This window comes from Helicoverpa armigera, chromosome 20, assembly GCF_030705265.1.
Source record: "Helicoverpa armigera isolate CAAS_96S chromosome 20, ASM3070526v1, whole genome shotgun sequence".
Taxonomy (NCBI): domain Eukaryota; kingdom Metazoa; phylum Arthropoda; class Insecta; order Lepidoptera; family Noctuidae; genus Helicoverpa; species Helicoverpa armigera.
The window spans coordinates 10,214,589-10,229,595 of NC_087139.1; the positions used below are offsets into that span (position 1 = coordinate 10,214,589).

A 15,007-nucleotide genomic window follows, 5' to 3' on the forward strand; every position below is an offset into this window, starting at 1 on the left:
AACTGATATCAAAATTCATGAGCGTACTTGCAATAATACACCTAATGTTAACTCCTGTAATTGTAACTTCATTCAACGAACTCATACCATCAAATATTTAGGCGTCAATATCGACGAAAAACTTACATTTAGTGATCACACAGCAGCTCTATCAGCTAGGGTCAGAAAGTTGATATATGTTATGAAACAAATAAGAGACGTAGCAAACCCAGATCTTGCAAAATATATTTATATTGCTCTTTGCCAATCGATTGTTACGTATTGTATCAATACCTGGGGGGGTGTTGCTGCGTCACATTTAATTTCATTGGAAAGAGCTCAGCGGTCCGTGCTAAAGGTTATGCTAAAAAAGCCTATAAGGTATTCCACAGCACTTATTTACAATGAAACGAACTTATTAAGTATTCGCCGCCTTTACATGGCTCCGTCGCAAAATGTCCACTTCTCAAAATGTCCACTGGTCGCAAAGTGTCGTTTTCTCAGAATGTCTCTTTCTCAAAATGTCCACTTCGCAAAATGTCTCTTTCGCAGAATGTCCACTTCGCAAAATGTCCACTTCGCAGAATGTCCACTTCGCAAAATGTCCACTTCGCAAAAAGTCCCTTTCGCATATTGTCCCCTTTTTATTTCTGATTTATTTTAATCATAATTCATTTTAGCAATTAGCTTTCACACATATCATGTTTGACGTGTGTTTATTTGCATCGATATAGGTAAGCAAAAAAAAAACATAGTACAAATCAGATTTATTTCTTTGAATAATCGCTTGATTTAAAGTAATTATATTACCAACATGATTGTTGTTAATTAGAAAAAAAAATTGAACACCAGGAAATTTACGGCCGACAAAATATAATTTTTTTCGTATCGTACGAAAGGCTTTTTGGACCTGGTAGCAAGTAGCAAGATGGATTTTTGGAGCTAGACTTTAAAACTCTCTCGTATTGCTTCCCAGGCTAAGTTGCAAAACAACAGTATGAACAGCCAATAGCTTGACCAATAAGGAATTTTGGATCAATATTATGCTTTTTGCGTTGAGTTTTGTTGCCCCGTTATTTTGCAGTTTATAATAAAACATATTGGATTAAAATATATTAATATAACCGCGATGAAATCCGTAAAAGTAGTTTTATTTTAATATAATAAAACATATTTAGTGGCCATGTAGGGATATCGCTTGATATTTGAATGTGTGCGGATATGGTAGTCTAATCCGGCGCTAATTATGCAGTCGCCGATAAGCACTGTGTTATCTCTGTCTGCATTAACCACATTCGGCATTATTTTTATCTCATTCACATAGCGACCTTCCGATACGCGAGGGAGGTCAGCGCAAGAGATAACTTATTCAATATAACCTCGCACTTTTACTCACGTATTGCTCTGGGAATTTCAATACTTTATGGACGCGTTAACTGATATTTTCAGACAGTTTGCCTTGAAATGTCAAGATTAATTCATAATATGAAACTTGCGGATTACTGTAGTACGGATCATTTGTATCGTTAATTGGTATTCAAAACTTTATTATGTGGCTGTTAAATAAGTTTGGTAGTTAGCCAACTTGCTAGTAAAGCTGTCCACTGCTCTATTAAACGCTTAATTGTGATTTACTTTGCCATTAACTCATACATTTTGGCTAGTTTGTTACCTACTTTACTGCTAGTAAAATGTGCTAGTATTGTAGAAGCTCCAGTTTTAACCTATATTACTGTTTATGAAGCTAATCGATAGATTTATCTACTCAGTTTATCAAAGTTATTACATACATTATTTTGATTTTTATACTAACACGTAACAACACTAAAATAATGTGTATATTTATTTTTACGTACAATCAAATTACGCCAACTCCATCTACCGAAAAAAATGTACTTTCCTAAGACTACACCCCCATACATATCCTTTATATTATTCGCTCCTCTAATTGGTCTCTAATCTCCAGTAACAGAGAAGCCAAGCCCGCCACCCCGCAGCGGGCCGCACGGGGTGCAAGTAGTGAATACAGGCCCCGACCACACGTTCAGCCTCGACGAGGAGGTTCTCAAAGACCTGCTGCTGCAGGATGACATCAAGGACAGGCCGGTTGTGGTGCTTTCCGTCGCCGGCGCCTTCCGGAAGGGCAAGTCCTTCCTACTCGACTTCTTCTTGCGGTATTTGAATCATAAGGTGAGAATTGCTATTTTTGCAGAGACCTGATGTAGGCTTGAATTAATAGAAATAGTGCTAAATGTGGACTGGAATGCCAGTACATAATGAAGATATTTCGCTGCTGAAACCCGATCTGTGATTTAGGAGTTTAGGGGACACCCAGCCTGCTAATGTTTTATACATAATATGTTTGCTATAAAAAAATTGATTTATCTCGCCGAATTGATGCTAGCTAAACCCTAAGATAATAATTGTTTACAGCAAACTGAAAGTCAAGATTTCTTGAAACTTCTCCCTTTTCTCGGAACTCCCCTTCTTGATTAGGTTCTTCGCGGAAAGTTTTGTGTTTTATTTAGATCCTTAGTATGGTATAGTTCCCTACTGAAGAAGTTCGAGGATTCTTTTGGGTGTTATTAAGGTCCTTAACATGCTTCTTCCACGTTCCAGTATGGGTCAGACGGCGGCGCGGACTGGCTGGGCGGCGACGAGGAGCCGCTGCGCGGGTTCAACTGGCGCGGCGGCTCCGAGCGCGACACCACCGGCATCCTCATGTGGTCCGAGATCTTCAAGGCCACGCTCGACAATGGAGAGAAGGTGGGTTATATCCTGGACGAAATCTTCGTAAAAAACCACAGAGTTCGACAATAGACTTTCCCAATATCTCTTTTTAGAAGACCAACATCCTATCAAGTCATCATAAGGCAAAACATGAGTTGAGGCTACTTATTATAACACATAGGCTCTGTAGGTACCATGTTTTACAAAATAAATTATCTTTATCTTTACCTAAAGCTTTTAAAATTCTTTAATTCTTTAGACACAAATGTAGGTTAATTGTAATTAAAGCAGTACCTCTAAACTAAACTACTTTCACTTTTTTTGTGTCCTAAGTTTAAGGCGTAACTTCTCCTAAAAAGGGTCTCCGAAAAATGCCCCCTATATAATCTTTAATTATAGCCGAAGAGCGGAAATTTCTTCATCCTTATATACGTCCCATATGTCGATACTTTTTGTTTTCGCGATGACAAAAATCATCAAATGACCCCTCTCGCTGTGGGTTAGCAGCTGTGAGGGAGTGTCAGACTTATACTGACAAAAAATCCGTCGTATTCCGTCTTAGGCCTTTTATGTACCAGGGTAGCGGTATCTCTTTCGAACAATCCTGCGGCCCCATATATCCATACTAAGATGTGATTCTGATATTCCAGGTGGCGATAGTACTACTGGACACGCAGGGCGCCTTCGACAGCGAGTCCACGGTGCGCGACTGCGCCACCATCTTCGCGCTGTCCACCATGCTGTCCTCCGTGCTCATCTACAACCTCTCGCAGAACATACAGGAGGACGACCTGCAGCATCTACAGGTTAATACTGGAATGTTGAACAGACTTATCTATACTATAAAGCTGCTGGACGCGATAATCTCAAGACCTATCAGACGGATCTGAAAAACTAATCCGGATAACTCATTTATTGACGAAGTGTATAAGCTACTTTTTATCCAAGTGCGCGGAGTAGTTCCCCCAAGATGTGATGAGTTTGTGAAACTAGCGGATGATAGGATTTAGTTATGCATCAAGTCTGACTTAAAGCCGAAACCAGCATTTAATATCCTTATTTTTGAACAAGATTTTGCTATTTAAATTATTTTTTCACTTATTATAACCTATTTTCCCTGACTATCTGGCAGTTATTCACGGAGTACGGTCGGCTGGCGCTGGAGGACAGCGGCCGCACGCCGTTCCAGCGCCTGCAGTTCCTCGTGCGCGACTGGAGCTTCCCCTACGAGGCGCCCTACGGCGCAGAGGGCGGCCAGGCCATCCTGCAGCGGAGACTCAAGGTATACTTAACTTATATCACAGCTGCGGTTTGCTATCATAGCGTGAGCATAAATAGTCTAAAATTGTAGTAACTATACATACATTTCTCGTCATGTAACCGCTCCAAGGTATACTGATCCTGATCCTGGCGTTTAATAGGATGCATTTTAAGCTTGTAAAACACTGGTACTCAGCTGCATCCGGTCAGACTGGGAGCCAATCCCAACATAATTAGGAAAATACTTGGGAAATGATAATATGACGAAAACTTTTGTCTTATCTGACACTGGTTTTGCCTTTAGGTATCAAACAACCAGCACCCGGAGCTGCAGTCCCTGCGCAAGCACATCACGTCGTGCTTCTCGGAGATCGCGTGCTTCCTCATGCCGCACCCCGGCATCCGCGTCGCCACCAGCCAGGACTTCGATGGACGAGTCAAAGGTAACCAGCTCTAATCTTTGATGGGGTTCAAACTTTACCGCGAGTCGTTCTACGGACTTCCCAAGGAGTGACAGCAAACCCCAGCAGGGCCCAGTAGGGCCAAAGTCTGAAGGAGCTGCGGCACAGTTCGCGCGAGTTACCGCGGCGCTGGTACATTAAGAGGTTATGAAGGATCATGGTGGATAAGAGTCCGACACTCTCTCACTCTGCACCCACAGTGGGAGAGAATTTGGTGACTTCCTAACAAAAATATAAAGTTGTATTTCATTTGAGTAGGCATTTATTTGAAACTGATTTTATAAACAAAAAGTCCTAACAAGATACTTTATCTTAAGATATTGCCTACTCAAGTAGAGTTACGTTCATCAGTCATAATATGATATACAAACACAACAACAATTGATAACAAACCGTAGATAAACAACTTTCTTACATTTTCCCTATTTCTCTTGTAGACATCGAGATGGAGTTCAAGTGCTCGCTGCAGCAGCTGGTGCCGATGCTGCTGGCGCCGCACAACCTGGTGCCCAAGCTCATCGCCGGCCAGCGCGTCCGCGCCAAGGACCTGCTGCAGTACTTCAAGTCCTACATGAACATCTACAAGGGCAACGAGCTGCCCGAGCCTAAGAGTATGCTTGTGGTCAGTTGTGTTTCTGTTTCTATAATAACTATGGACAGTGCCGGTTTTAGTGGGGGTAAACGCGGCTGGTCGGCCAGAGCCATGAAAGAAATGTCATAACGCAATATCTCTTAAGAAACTAGGAAACGAAATATTGATTTTATTTACAGCATTAAAAAAATATTCATTGTATCACCCTTAAATTTTTACTTGCCTGTGCTACACGAACGAGCTATTTATTTATTTGTACGAGGTACCTAAGGCCATATAAAATATTATCTATCAATATTATAAAATTGAATTAGGTATATTAATACATATTTCATGCAAAACAACTTAAAATTGCACACGAAACGTCGGCATCATGTCACGCTACGAGGTGTAAATCTTCGATAGACACCCTCTAGCTAAAACTCTAGCTTGAAGAAGGTTTCGAAGTGTTATCTATCGAAATATTAAATTTTTCAGGCGACAGCAGAAGCAAACAACTTAACAGCGGTAGCAGAAGCAAAGGAACTATACACTAAGCTAATGGAGGAAGTATGCGGCGGGGCGAAGCCCTACCTGCAGACGGCGCTGCTGGAGGCGGAGCACCTGCGCCTGCGCGACAAGGCGCTGCACGCCTTCCACGGCAAGCGCAAGATGGGCGGCGACGAGTTCAGTCAGAGCTACTGTAATCAGCTGCTGTTGGTGAGGATTTTTCATTAATTTAATTTATTTCTCATAATCGCTTTTTAGTACGGTAAGAGAATTTCAAGTAAAACTGAACATAACTGAAATAAAACATTTTTTGGCTAACTCAATATTCAGTGCATAACTTCGATGTCATGTCGATAAAAATCATATGTTCTTTATCAGGACTGAAAATTTGTCGTTGTTTCATCATAATTCGTAAAACATTACATAAACACTGTTAGGCCCGGTTTCACCGGTCGCTAAAAAGTTTCAATTTGTCATCTGATAGTTATTTTTATGTGCCAGATAAAAGCTGCTTATAATTCCTGTCAGATATTGTTACCCGATACCTGTGAAACCAAAAGTTATAGTTTATCTGTCAGATAATTTACTGACAGGCTTTATCAGTAACTGGGGCAACTGGCCATAAGTTTTAACCTAGCATCTGTTCTCTCCAGGACCTAGACGAGCAGTTCGTGCAGTTCCGCGCACAGAACGAGTCGAAGAACATCTTCAAGGCAGCGCGCACCCCGTCAGTGTTCTGCGCGCTGGCGCTGCTGTTCTACGTCGTCAGCGGCGTGTTCGGGCTCGTGGGGCTCTACCCGCTCGCCAACTTGTGTAACCTCGCCATGGGCATCGCGCTGCTCACGCTAGTGCTGTGGGCTTATATCAGGTAACATATATACTGCGTCAATGTATGCTGCATATAATAACCATTCCTTTATTCTCATCATCATCTCCCGAGCCTTTCTTCACCTATGTTGTTGTCGGCTTTCAATCTATCCGGATGCAGTTGACTACCAGTGCCCTATGAAATGACTGCCTTTCTGACCTCCTCAACAACCCAGTTACCAAGGCAATCTAATACTTGTTAAGCCTGTTGATTGCCAGATCGATCCGAAACACGGATGAACTAGTCACCACATAATGATCCACGGAATGACTGCGCCAAGCTTGCTTACCCTTATAGATATACCATTTCCTCATTCTCACATTTCAATTAGTACGATTCTCTCAAAATTATTTGTTGCATTGTTTATATATTTTTTCTTTGTCCACAGATATAGTGGTGAAATGCGCGAGATCGGTGTTACAATAGACGACATCGCGAACGTGCTGTGGGAAAATGTGAGTATTTCTAATCTGAAATCTACATTATTTTTGTAAAAACATAACCCATTTTATATCCCGTGCATTTGCTGCAGGGTTTTGTTAGTCCATTAAGACTATTATGAATTCACTAGTAGCCAACTTTAGCGGAAATGTTATTCGACAAGAACTGTAACTAGACATACTTTTACCAGCATTTTATGTATTTTGGATGAAAAAGATGTTTGATTATACTTTTATTCGTCTCCAGTTAATGAAGCCGATGTACCAGACATGCATCGAGAAGGGCATGGAGCACGCGGCGGCGGCGGCGGCCGAGCGAGCGCTGGGCCCGCCCACGCCGCCGCCCGCCGCCAACGGCAAGCACAAGCTGTTGTGATGCCCGCCCGCTGTGTGTGCTACCGGGACTGCACGTACTGGTCCACACTGGCTTCACTCACTAACACAAATTTTTGTACATACTACGCTAAATTACAACTAAACATTGTAATTTTCATTAAATTTAAGCACACTCTTTTTGAGTCTCGAAAACTGTAAGTGTTGAAGTCATGCAAGGTTTTCTGGTAACGTGGATTTATTGTAAAGGTCCTTGTAATTAAAAATGCGTGGTTAACGCGCTTAAAAAGACGCGGTGTGCATGAACAATAATAACTGACTATAGTCAAGTGTCAAAACATGGTATTTTTTAAATAACTCGATTTTTACAGTCTCGATTACGGACCAATAGACACATTTCTTTGTAAAGCAACGAGCTTAAGTTAACTTGAATAGCATGTGAACAGACTAGTTCAAGTAAGAAATTTCTGGCTAATTTCACTGTAAAATAGCCCATAGACTTATATTTCGGGAGCCAGTAAATAGTGCCAAGGGAATGTGACTCACTACCGGTCGGACTCTAGTCAGTTTATATCGAAGAATGTTCGAGATGTTCAGTAGCCATCAGGCCGTTATGACCTGCTATTGTGTATATGGTATAAGGGAACTAAGCTAACGCTGGTCCGACCAGCCGACTAGAGAAGGATGGAATACGATATTTTTGACTAAAAAGATAAATTATTTTTATATGTACATGCTCTCTTTTTGTTAACTGGTAGTTTAATAATACACGTTCAATAGCTTGACTTTGGTAACTACAGATTCTTTTGTATATTTGTAGTCAATAAAGTAGAGCTGAAGGTTACATAATGATAACAATGATAAATACTGTATGATAACTTATCTTTTTCATCCTGATCTCGGTGTATTCTTATCAGTAACGAAATTATTGTCCGTCATGATTTTAAACAACGATTTGTAAATTCTGATTTTTAATAAAGCCAATTTACAGTTTTAAAATTTCTGGAACATTAGTTTAATACATAGCTGAATTATTGTTATTTATATATATTGTCTGAAATTTTGTTTATCGTTATTTTAAATCATGAATATCGTTACTTGTTAAATTTTATCGTTGACGTACACCGGTGTGTCTGTAAATTGCGACATTTTGCGATCTTAGTTTTTTACTACTTTGTTACTAACAGTTATAGGTCCTTTGTCGCGTCGTAATTTACGGACCACCCAAACTATGATTGCCACATCCTGCTCATGTGATAAATCTACGAATATTTGAGAAATAAGCAAAATATGACACATTTTGCATTTATTCTACGACAAGGTCCAAGTAGTGTGCCGCGGTCACTCGCGCCGGGTCAGCGCGGCACACAAGGCGAGGGAAATTCTTATGGTTTTTACTATTTACAAAGATGGTATAGGTTAAATAAAGCAATAAGATAAAATAACAAATCTAATAGTTAATGTATCAGAGTAATAACTGTGTAATTATAGATTTAAATTATGCACAAAACAGGTTTATTTTAATCACTTTTATTTTGTCTCGAAACATATGTCTAACACTTGTTGCCTTGCACTGTATAAAGATCATGTACTTAATTCTGTCATATTGAAAATTTTATTTTTGTTATAAATCCGGGATACGAAATTAATGTATAGTCGTGAATCATGTTCTAAAATCTATTATACTTTTATTATTTTGCATTTTATTTTCTTTTTAATAAGTCTTCGTGTGTTCAAAATTTTAGTCGTTATGCGTTATGCTCAAAATTAGGGATTCTTCATGGTTTTATGTAAATGGGGATGGTGCACTGTTACTTCAGGCTGCTGACACTTGCGAGCGCGTTACACTTTGATAATAACTTCACTATAAGCTAAGATTAAAGTACAATGTTTGTTCAATTCAAGGCATATCCGCTTGCTTCAGTAATGCTCTGTACTTTCACTAACTCGCCTTATCGAAGTGTAAGCGCTTCACGAGTGCGCCTGCAGTGCAGTGAGCGTCGCCACTGTACAGTACTAGTGTGTACAGTAAGTTAGCAATAATGAATAAACGTGAACAAGTGAGCACACAGCTGTCGTTTGGTTAGAATCTCGCATCGCTCGGCCACACAACGCAACGTCAACCCCGCCATTGCTAACTTACGGACACGCCCTCTTAGTTGTTTATAAACATAATGTAAATAAACGTTTTATAGGAAAATAGTAACATATCGTGAAATTTTTATAAATAAATAATTATATGCATGTGCCAATCGAAATTCATTGAAAATGAATGTTGTTTCCGTTTATTTGGCATGGGGATAATAAATAATTCGTTGACGAGTTGATAGTTTATTTTGTTGATAACCTTACGTATGGTATGTGTTCAATACCAATGGCGGTTGTGATGAATTATATTATGTTTGCGACGCCAACAGGGGAGTTTCGTGTAAATATTTGTTTTAATACAATAAAGTTGACTAAAAATAAAGCTTTTGTTTTACTGGTACTCTTATAACGTACACCACAGTAGCAGAGAGCAGACGCGAGAAGTGGGTGGACACCGTAACCAGCCTGGACTTGACCCACAATAGCAAAAAAGCTTGGAACACTATCAGGAAGCTTACCAGCGAACCACCTCCACCTGTCAAAATTAGCCCGATTACTGCCAATCAGATAGCCCACCAACTTATGATGAACGGAAAACCTGACAACCGCCCTAGTCGAACCCCGAAACTGTCCTGCCAACCCAACAATTCTGATGAAATAAGCAGAGAGTTTGATCTGGGTGAAATTGTTGGGTCGATAATGAACCTTAAAAATGGCAAAGCTTCCGGCGTTGATAATATCTCGACCGAACAAATCAAGCATCTAGGTCCTGTGGCAGTATCCTGGCTTCTTAACCTTTTTAACCAATGTTTGGAGCATTCCAGGATTCCGAGGGTTTGGAGAAGAGCCAAAGTAATAGCTTTGCTAAAACCTGGCAAGTCGCCTGATGACCCAAAAAATTTTCGACCTATCTCCCTACTGTGTCATACTTACAAACTCTTTGAACGAATGCTCCTCAACCGTCTAACGAAGATCATAGATCCTAAACTCATCCCTGAGCAGGCCGGCTTCAGACCTGGTAAGTCATGCTGCAATCAGGTTTTACGGCTTACTCAGCATATCGAAGATGGATATGAAGCCGGTGCAGTGACGGGCGTGGTTTTTGTGGATCTCTCGGCGGCGTATGATACAGTCAATACAAGGAGATTACTGTGGAAAGTTAGTGAACTAACACACGATCAGAAATTTGTGGGAATTCTGGGAGAACTTCTCCGCAACCGGAGATTCCAAGTCCACTTACAATCTGGACAAAGTAGGTGGCGGAAGCTCAGAAACGGTCTGCCCCAAGGGAGTGTCCTAGCCCCCACCCTATTCAACATCTACACAAACGATCAGCCGCAACCATCTAATACAACCAGTTTTATCTATGCCGACGACCTGGCGCTAGCAGCGCAGGCAAAATCGTTTGAAGTGGTCGAGACCTACCTCTCTGCTGCCCTTGAAGACTTGGACATCTATTACAGGGAAAACGCCCTGAAACCGAATCCTGTCAAGACACAGTCCTGCGCCTATCACCTGCGCAACCGTATGGCTAACCGCAAATTAGACGTCGTTTGGAGAGGCGTACGCATCACGCACACTGACTGCCCAAAGTACCTGGGTGTTACTTTAGATAGGTCCTTGACGTATAAGACCAACTGCGAGAACGTCAAGAAGAAAGTGTTCAGCCGCAATAACCTCCTGCGACGTCTAACCACCTCCAAATGGGGCGCTGCCCCGAATGTCCTGCGTACCACTGGATTAGCATTATGTTTTTCTGCCGGTGAATATGCTTGCCCGGTTTGGGGTCGCTCCACGCACACAAAGGGGGTGGATGTAGCTCTTAATGAGACGTGTAGAATAATAACAGGCTGTCTCAAACCAACACCGGTTCAAATGCTATATCCACTCGCCGGAATTGCACCCCCAGCGGTACGCAGGAACGTGGCTGCCTCCCTGGAAAAAATGCGCCAAGAAACGGACCAACGTCATCCGCTTCATGGCGCTAGACCACCGCGCAGCCGACTAAAAAGCAGGAACAGTTTCCTCGCCAGTGTAGCCCCAGTTAAAGATGCTCCTAAGACCCGCATCGAACAATGGGAAGATCTTGCTCTGCCTGGCTTCCTTCCACCCGTGGAACGGCTTCCACCAGGTTACGACCAACCGTGGCCTGTATGGAAGTCTCTTAACAGGCTACGTGCACAGGTAGGCAGGTGCAGGGAAAACCTATGTAAGTGGGGCTACACTGACGACAACAGCTGCGGGTGTGGTGCCATACCACAAACCATGCGGCACCTTCTATGCTGTCCACTATGCCCCGACACCTGCATAGTGGAGGACCTTTATAACGCTACTGACAATGCCGTATGCGTAGCGAAATATTGGGCCTCCAAAATTTAAGTTGCCATCGACTCGCCAAGAAGAAGAAGAACGTACCCTAATGTAGGTAGTAATTAAAAAACAAGCAGAACAATGTGCAATCATAACTCCTATGAGTTATATTGTTCAAGTACCTAGTTTCAGGTCTTCCCCACACCCCCTTACCTTACTTATTGTAGGTAAGTGAAACTCAAAAGTTACAGACAGTCCGCCTTTGTACACTGTTTTTTATTTTGTAAAATATGTGCAAATAAAATAGTATAATTAATAAATCAAAAAGACAATAAATAATGTAAACCTATATTCTACAATCTACATTACGATGCAGCAGACTTCCCGAGCCTCTCCACCAGACTTCTGACCGACTCTTCAGATGCCTCCTTGAGGTCATACGCCCAGCCGATGCTGCGGAACAGCCGGATGAAGGCCGTGGACAGGTTCAGTAGGTCCCAGGTCTCCGCCGCCTTGTAGTCGAAGGGAAACGAGTGGTGGTAGTTGTGGTAACCCTCGCCCAAAGTCGTGAGAGACACGTACCAGGATTCTGCAGGGGGTATGGTGCTGGAAGGAAGGTTGATTGTAAGTCCTCTGGATGTTGAGAAGGTAAGTGTGGACTTTTTGCTGTTCTAATATCATTAAAATTGACCTAATTTTATTCATTACTTATTACTTAGTGCTTTAGTGGTACTGTAAGGTTTAGTTAATCTTGAAAAGTGTTAAAACTTTAAACCTACCACTATCTAATGAAAATTGAACTTCAAAATTCATAGTAAACAGTTGTTTTAACAAAATTGGTGTTTATGTTATTTAAATCTTCATCCTTTTGAAATCACCTTTATTAACACAGGTAAGGTAGAATGTCTTTTGATAAATATTCAATCAAAGAAGTCGAAAGGATTTATTTGAATGCTCTTGATTTACGATTTTGAACTGTACCCACCTGTTATAAGGCCTATACCCGTATGCATGCGCGAGGCTGTTAACAGTGAACTCGCAGTGGAAGGCGGAAGCGTAACGTATGAAGCACTGCCAGGCTACCGCGGTACACCACCCCTCGTGCCACAACCACACTCCTGCTAGAGTGGGCAGTATGAAGCAGCATAGACTGTTGATCCAGAGGATGTTTCTGAGAATAAACAAGGTTTTTAAGCAATAGATTCAAAGTGAAACTTGCTCTCTGCCTGTTACAGTAGACTCGTGCATGACTTCTGGACTGGAAGGCTTTTATTGACTGGAAGTTTAAGTTTTGCAGGGGTGGCAGCCCTTTAAAGAAGGTTGTGTGCGAGTGTTACGTACGGGTGACAATTCCGAATCCAGTTTTCTAGCCAACAATTAGAAGATGAAGCCTAGGTACTTAGAGAAATTTAATAAGGCCATCAATAGGTACTATTACAAACAATGAATTTAACCGGGAGTATATAGGCGGCGGTTGCAATTAAAAGCAATTTAGTAATCTGTGCTTAAAGGCCAACTGCTGATGAACTCGTCTCTGCATTTTCAGTTTGTTAGTTTAGATTTACATAACGCAGATAAGTTTTTCAAAAAAACCTTACCTACCTCTCATGAAACCTCAACAGCGGATCGCTCTCAATATCACTAATGTCTATAGTCTTCCCCTTGGCCAGCGCCTCAGGGTGCTTCTTCATCATGAGCCAGCCGATGTGCGCGTAGAACAAGCCGCGGCCCACGTTGTGAGGGTCCGCGTGAGTGTCACTGTGTTTGTGGTGGAGGCGGTGGTTGCGGGCCCATAGGCGGACTGATGTCTGATAAAACAGTCAGTAAACACGGATTAGTTCATACTTTAAACTGATTATAATGTACCGTAAGTAAAAAAGATTAGTTCCTCTTAGTTTAATTTAAAAGCCATCAAAATAATGTAGGTTTACCGGCGATATTCGCAACGGTTATTTATATGAAGTATTAGTCGAGATACCCTCAAAAAACAGAACAGCCCGAGTCCCGAGCACAGGGACATTATTTTTCATCCCACCATCTCGGAAAGAGTAGTTTTACCCTTTGATATCTGAGTGCAAAAGCCGTTTTTATCCTCTAGAGCGGCAAAGTGATTTGAATTTAGAACATCGTGTGCAATACTCCATTTGTGACAATCTTGATAAGACTTTTCAAACAAACCTACATATTAAACAAATAAAATACTACTTAAAATAATTATTCAATTAATTAAGTAATTTTTATTATTGTTTTTACATATATTTTTAACCTCGTTTCATTTTTAACTGAGTTTTCAAATAAATGAATTTTAATAGGTACTTCTTTTTAATTTGATACTCATATGTGAGCGCCATTTTTTTTTTTGCATTTAGTAATTTCCTCGATGAGGTGGGATGAAAAGTTACGTGTTGCACTCGAGTGCAAAGATTTTTCACCTTGTGCTCTTTTGATTCCCTCGCTATCGCTCAGGATTCTAATTATTGAAACACTCGCTACGCTCGTGTTTAAATTTTAGAATCCTTCGCTTGCTCGGTCATCAAAATTGAGCCCACGGTTAAAAAGCAACTTTGCACTCTTGTATAACAAATAACTATTGTTTAAAAAATCGGGACGTCCGGCAACGCTTCTACATAGCCTGTCAATTATAATCTTCTCACCTGACTGGCGCAGGAGAACATGAAGAGCAGCAGCACTTGCAGCGGCAGCGTGGCCTTGTAGGAGCGATGCGTCCACAGCCGGTGCGCGCCGCACGTCACGCCCAGCCCGCTCACCACGTACATCACTAGTGCTAGAATGTGGACATGGTTAAGAACATGGAGGTGGTATCCAGAAGCAGCTTTTTGAAGTGGCTTTTGCAGGTGAGTACAACTTCATTAGTGGCGTGCCACTTGACGGTAGATGATAGGTTCTCCCCTACCGCGCGCCTGACGCTAACTTAAGTTGACGTAACATAAAGTAGACGTCCGGCTGATTAGTGTTGAAGTATGTTTGTCGGAAAGCTGTACCCAATGCATGATAGTAAGTGCAGTAAGATTGCTATCAGAGTTCTCTCTCTGCCTTTATTGCCAGGACAACTATATAGACAATCTCCAGTATCAAGTTAAGTTCAGCGCATACTTGCTGGTGAATTATAAATAAACAAACTCACTTACCGAACACCACACTCTGCCACTTAACAGGCAAGGCATAATGCCAGCACCAGTACACACCCACAATATGGTAAACAACTATAAAAATTGCGTTCGGCCATTTGATTTCAGTCTGAAAGCCGAAAAACTTTTCAATTTTGCGAGATATATTCGAGCCCTGCATATTGGGCTAACTACTTACAAGTACTGATAGTATTTATTATTTCTTTTAACATCTTTATGTGAAAGGTTGTTAAGGGCAAAATGTCAGCTCAATTCAGTTATGCTAATCAGGTACATATTATAAAGCTGAAGAGTATGTTACATATGTT

At 41.3% G+C, this 15,007-nt stretch overlaps 2 protein-coding genes across 16 annotated transcripts in view; one reads left to right on the plus strand and one right to left on the minus strand.

Moving 5' to 3' along the window:
* The window catches only part of LOC110377377 (atlastin), a 30,852-nt gene extending 21,230 nt beyond the window's left edge, over positions 1-9,622 (plus strand). For all 15 annotated transcript variants that reach the window (XM_049848577.2, XM_021336254.3, XM_049848581.2 and 12 more), the window contains 10 exons: positions 1,946-2,169; positions 2,599-2,745; positions 3,360-3,515; positions 3,842-3,991; positions 4,274-4,412; positions 4,868-5,052; positions 5,500-5,721; positions 6,165-6,379; positions 6,768-6,834; positions 7,067-9,622. In XM_049848577.2, coding sequence (XP_049704534.2) covers positions 1,946-2,169; positions 2,599-2,745; positions 3,360-3,515; positions 3,842-3,991; positions 4,274-4,412; positions 4,868-5,052; positions 5,500-5,721; positions 6,165-6,379; positions 6,768-6,834; positions 7,067-7,195 — 1,634 coding nt within the window. In that variant the 3' untranslated portion in view covers positions 7,196-9,622. The remainder of the gene's footprint in view (positions 1-1,945; positions 2,170-2,598; positions 2,746-3,359; positions 3,516-3,841; positions 3,992-4,273; positions 4,413-4,867; positions 5,053-5,499; positions 5,722-6,164; positions 6,380-6,767; positions 6,835-7,066) is intronic.
* A 2,293-nt stretch (positions 9,623-11,915) lies between these two features.
* LOC110377347 (acyl-CoA Delta(11) desaturase) lies at positions 11,916-14,877 on the minus strand. The gene is made up of 5 exons (XM_064039837.1): positions 14,700-14,877; positions 14,205-14,335; positions 13,153-13,358; positions 12,536-12,721; positions 11,916-12,156 (listed from the first exon to the last, which is right to left on the minus strand). Exons 1-5 carry the CDS (start codon positions 14,857-14,859, stop codon positions 11,916-11,918), a joined length of 924 nt encoding a protein of 307 aa, XP_063895907.1. The 5' UTR covers positions 14,860-14,877.
* Between the last annotated feature and the right edge of the window lie 130 nt (positions 14,878-15,007).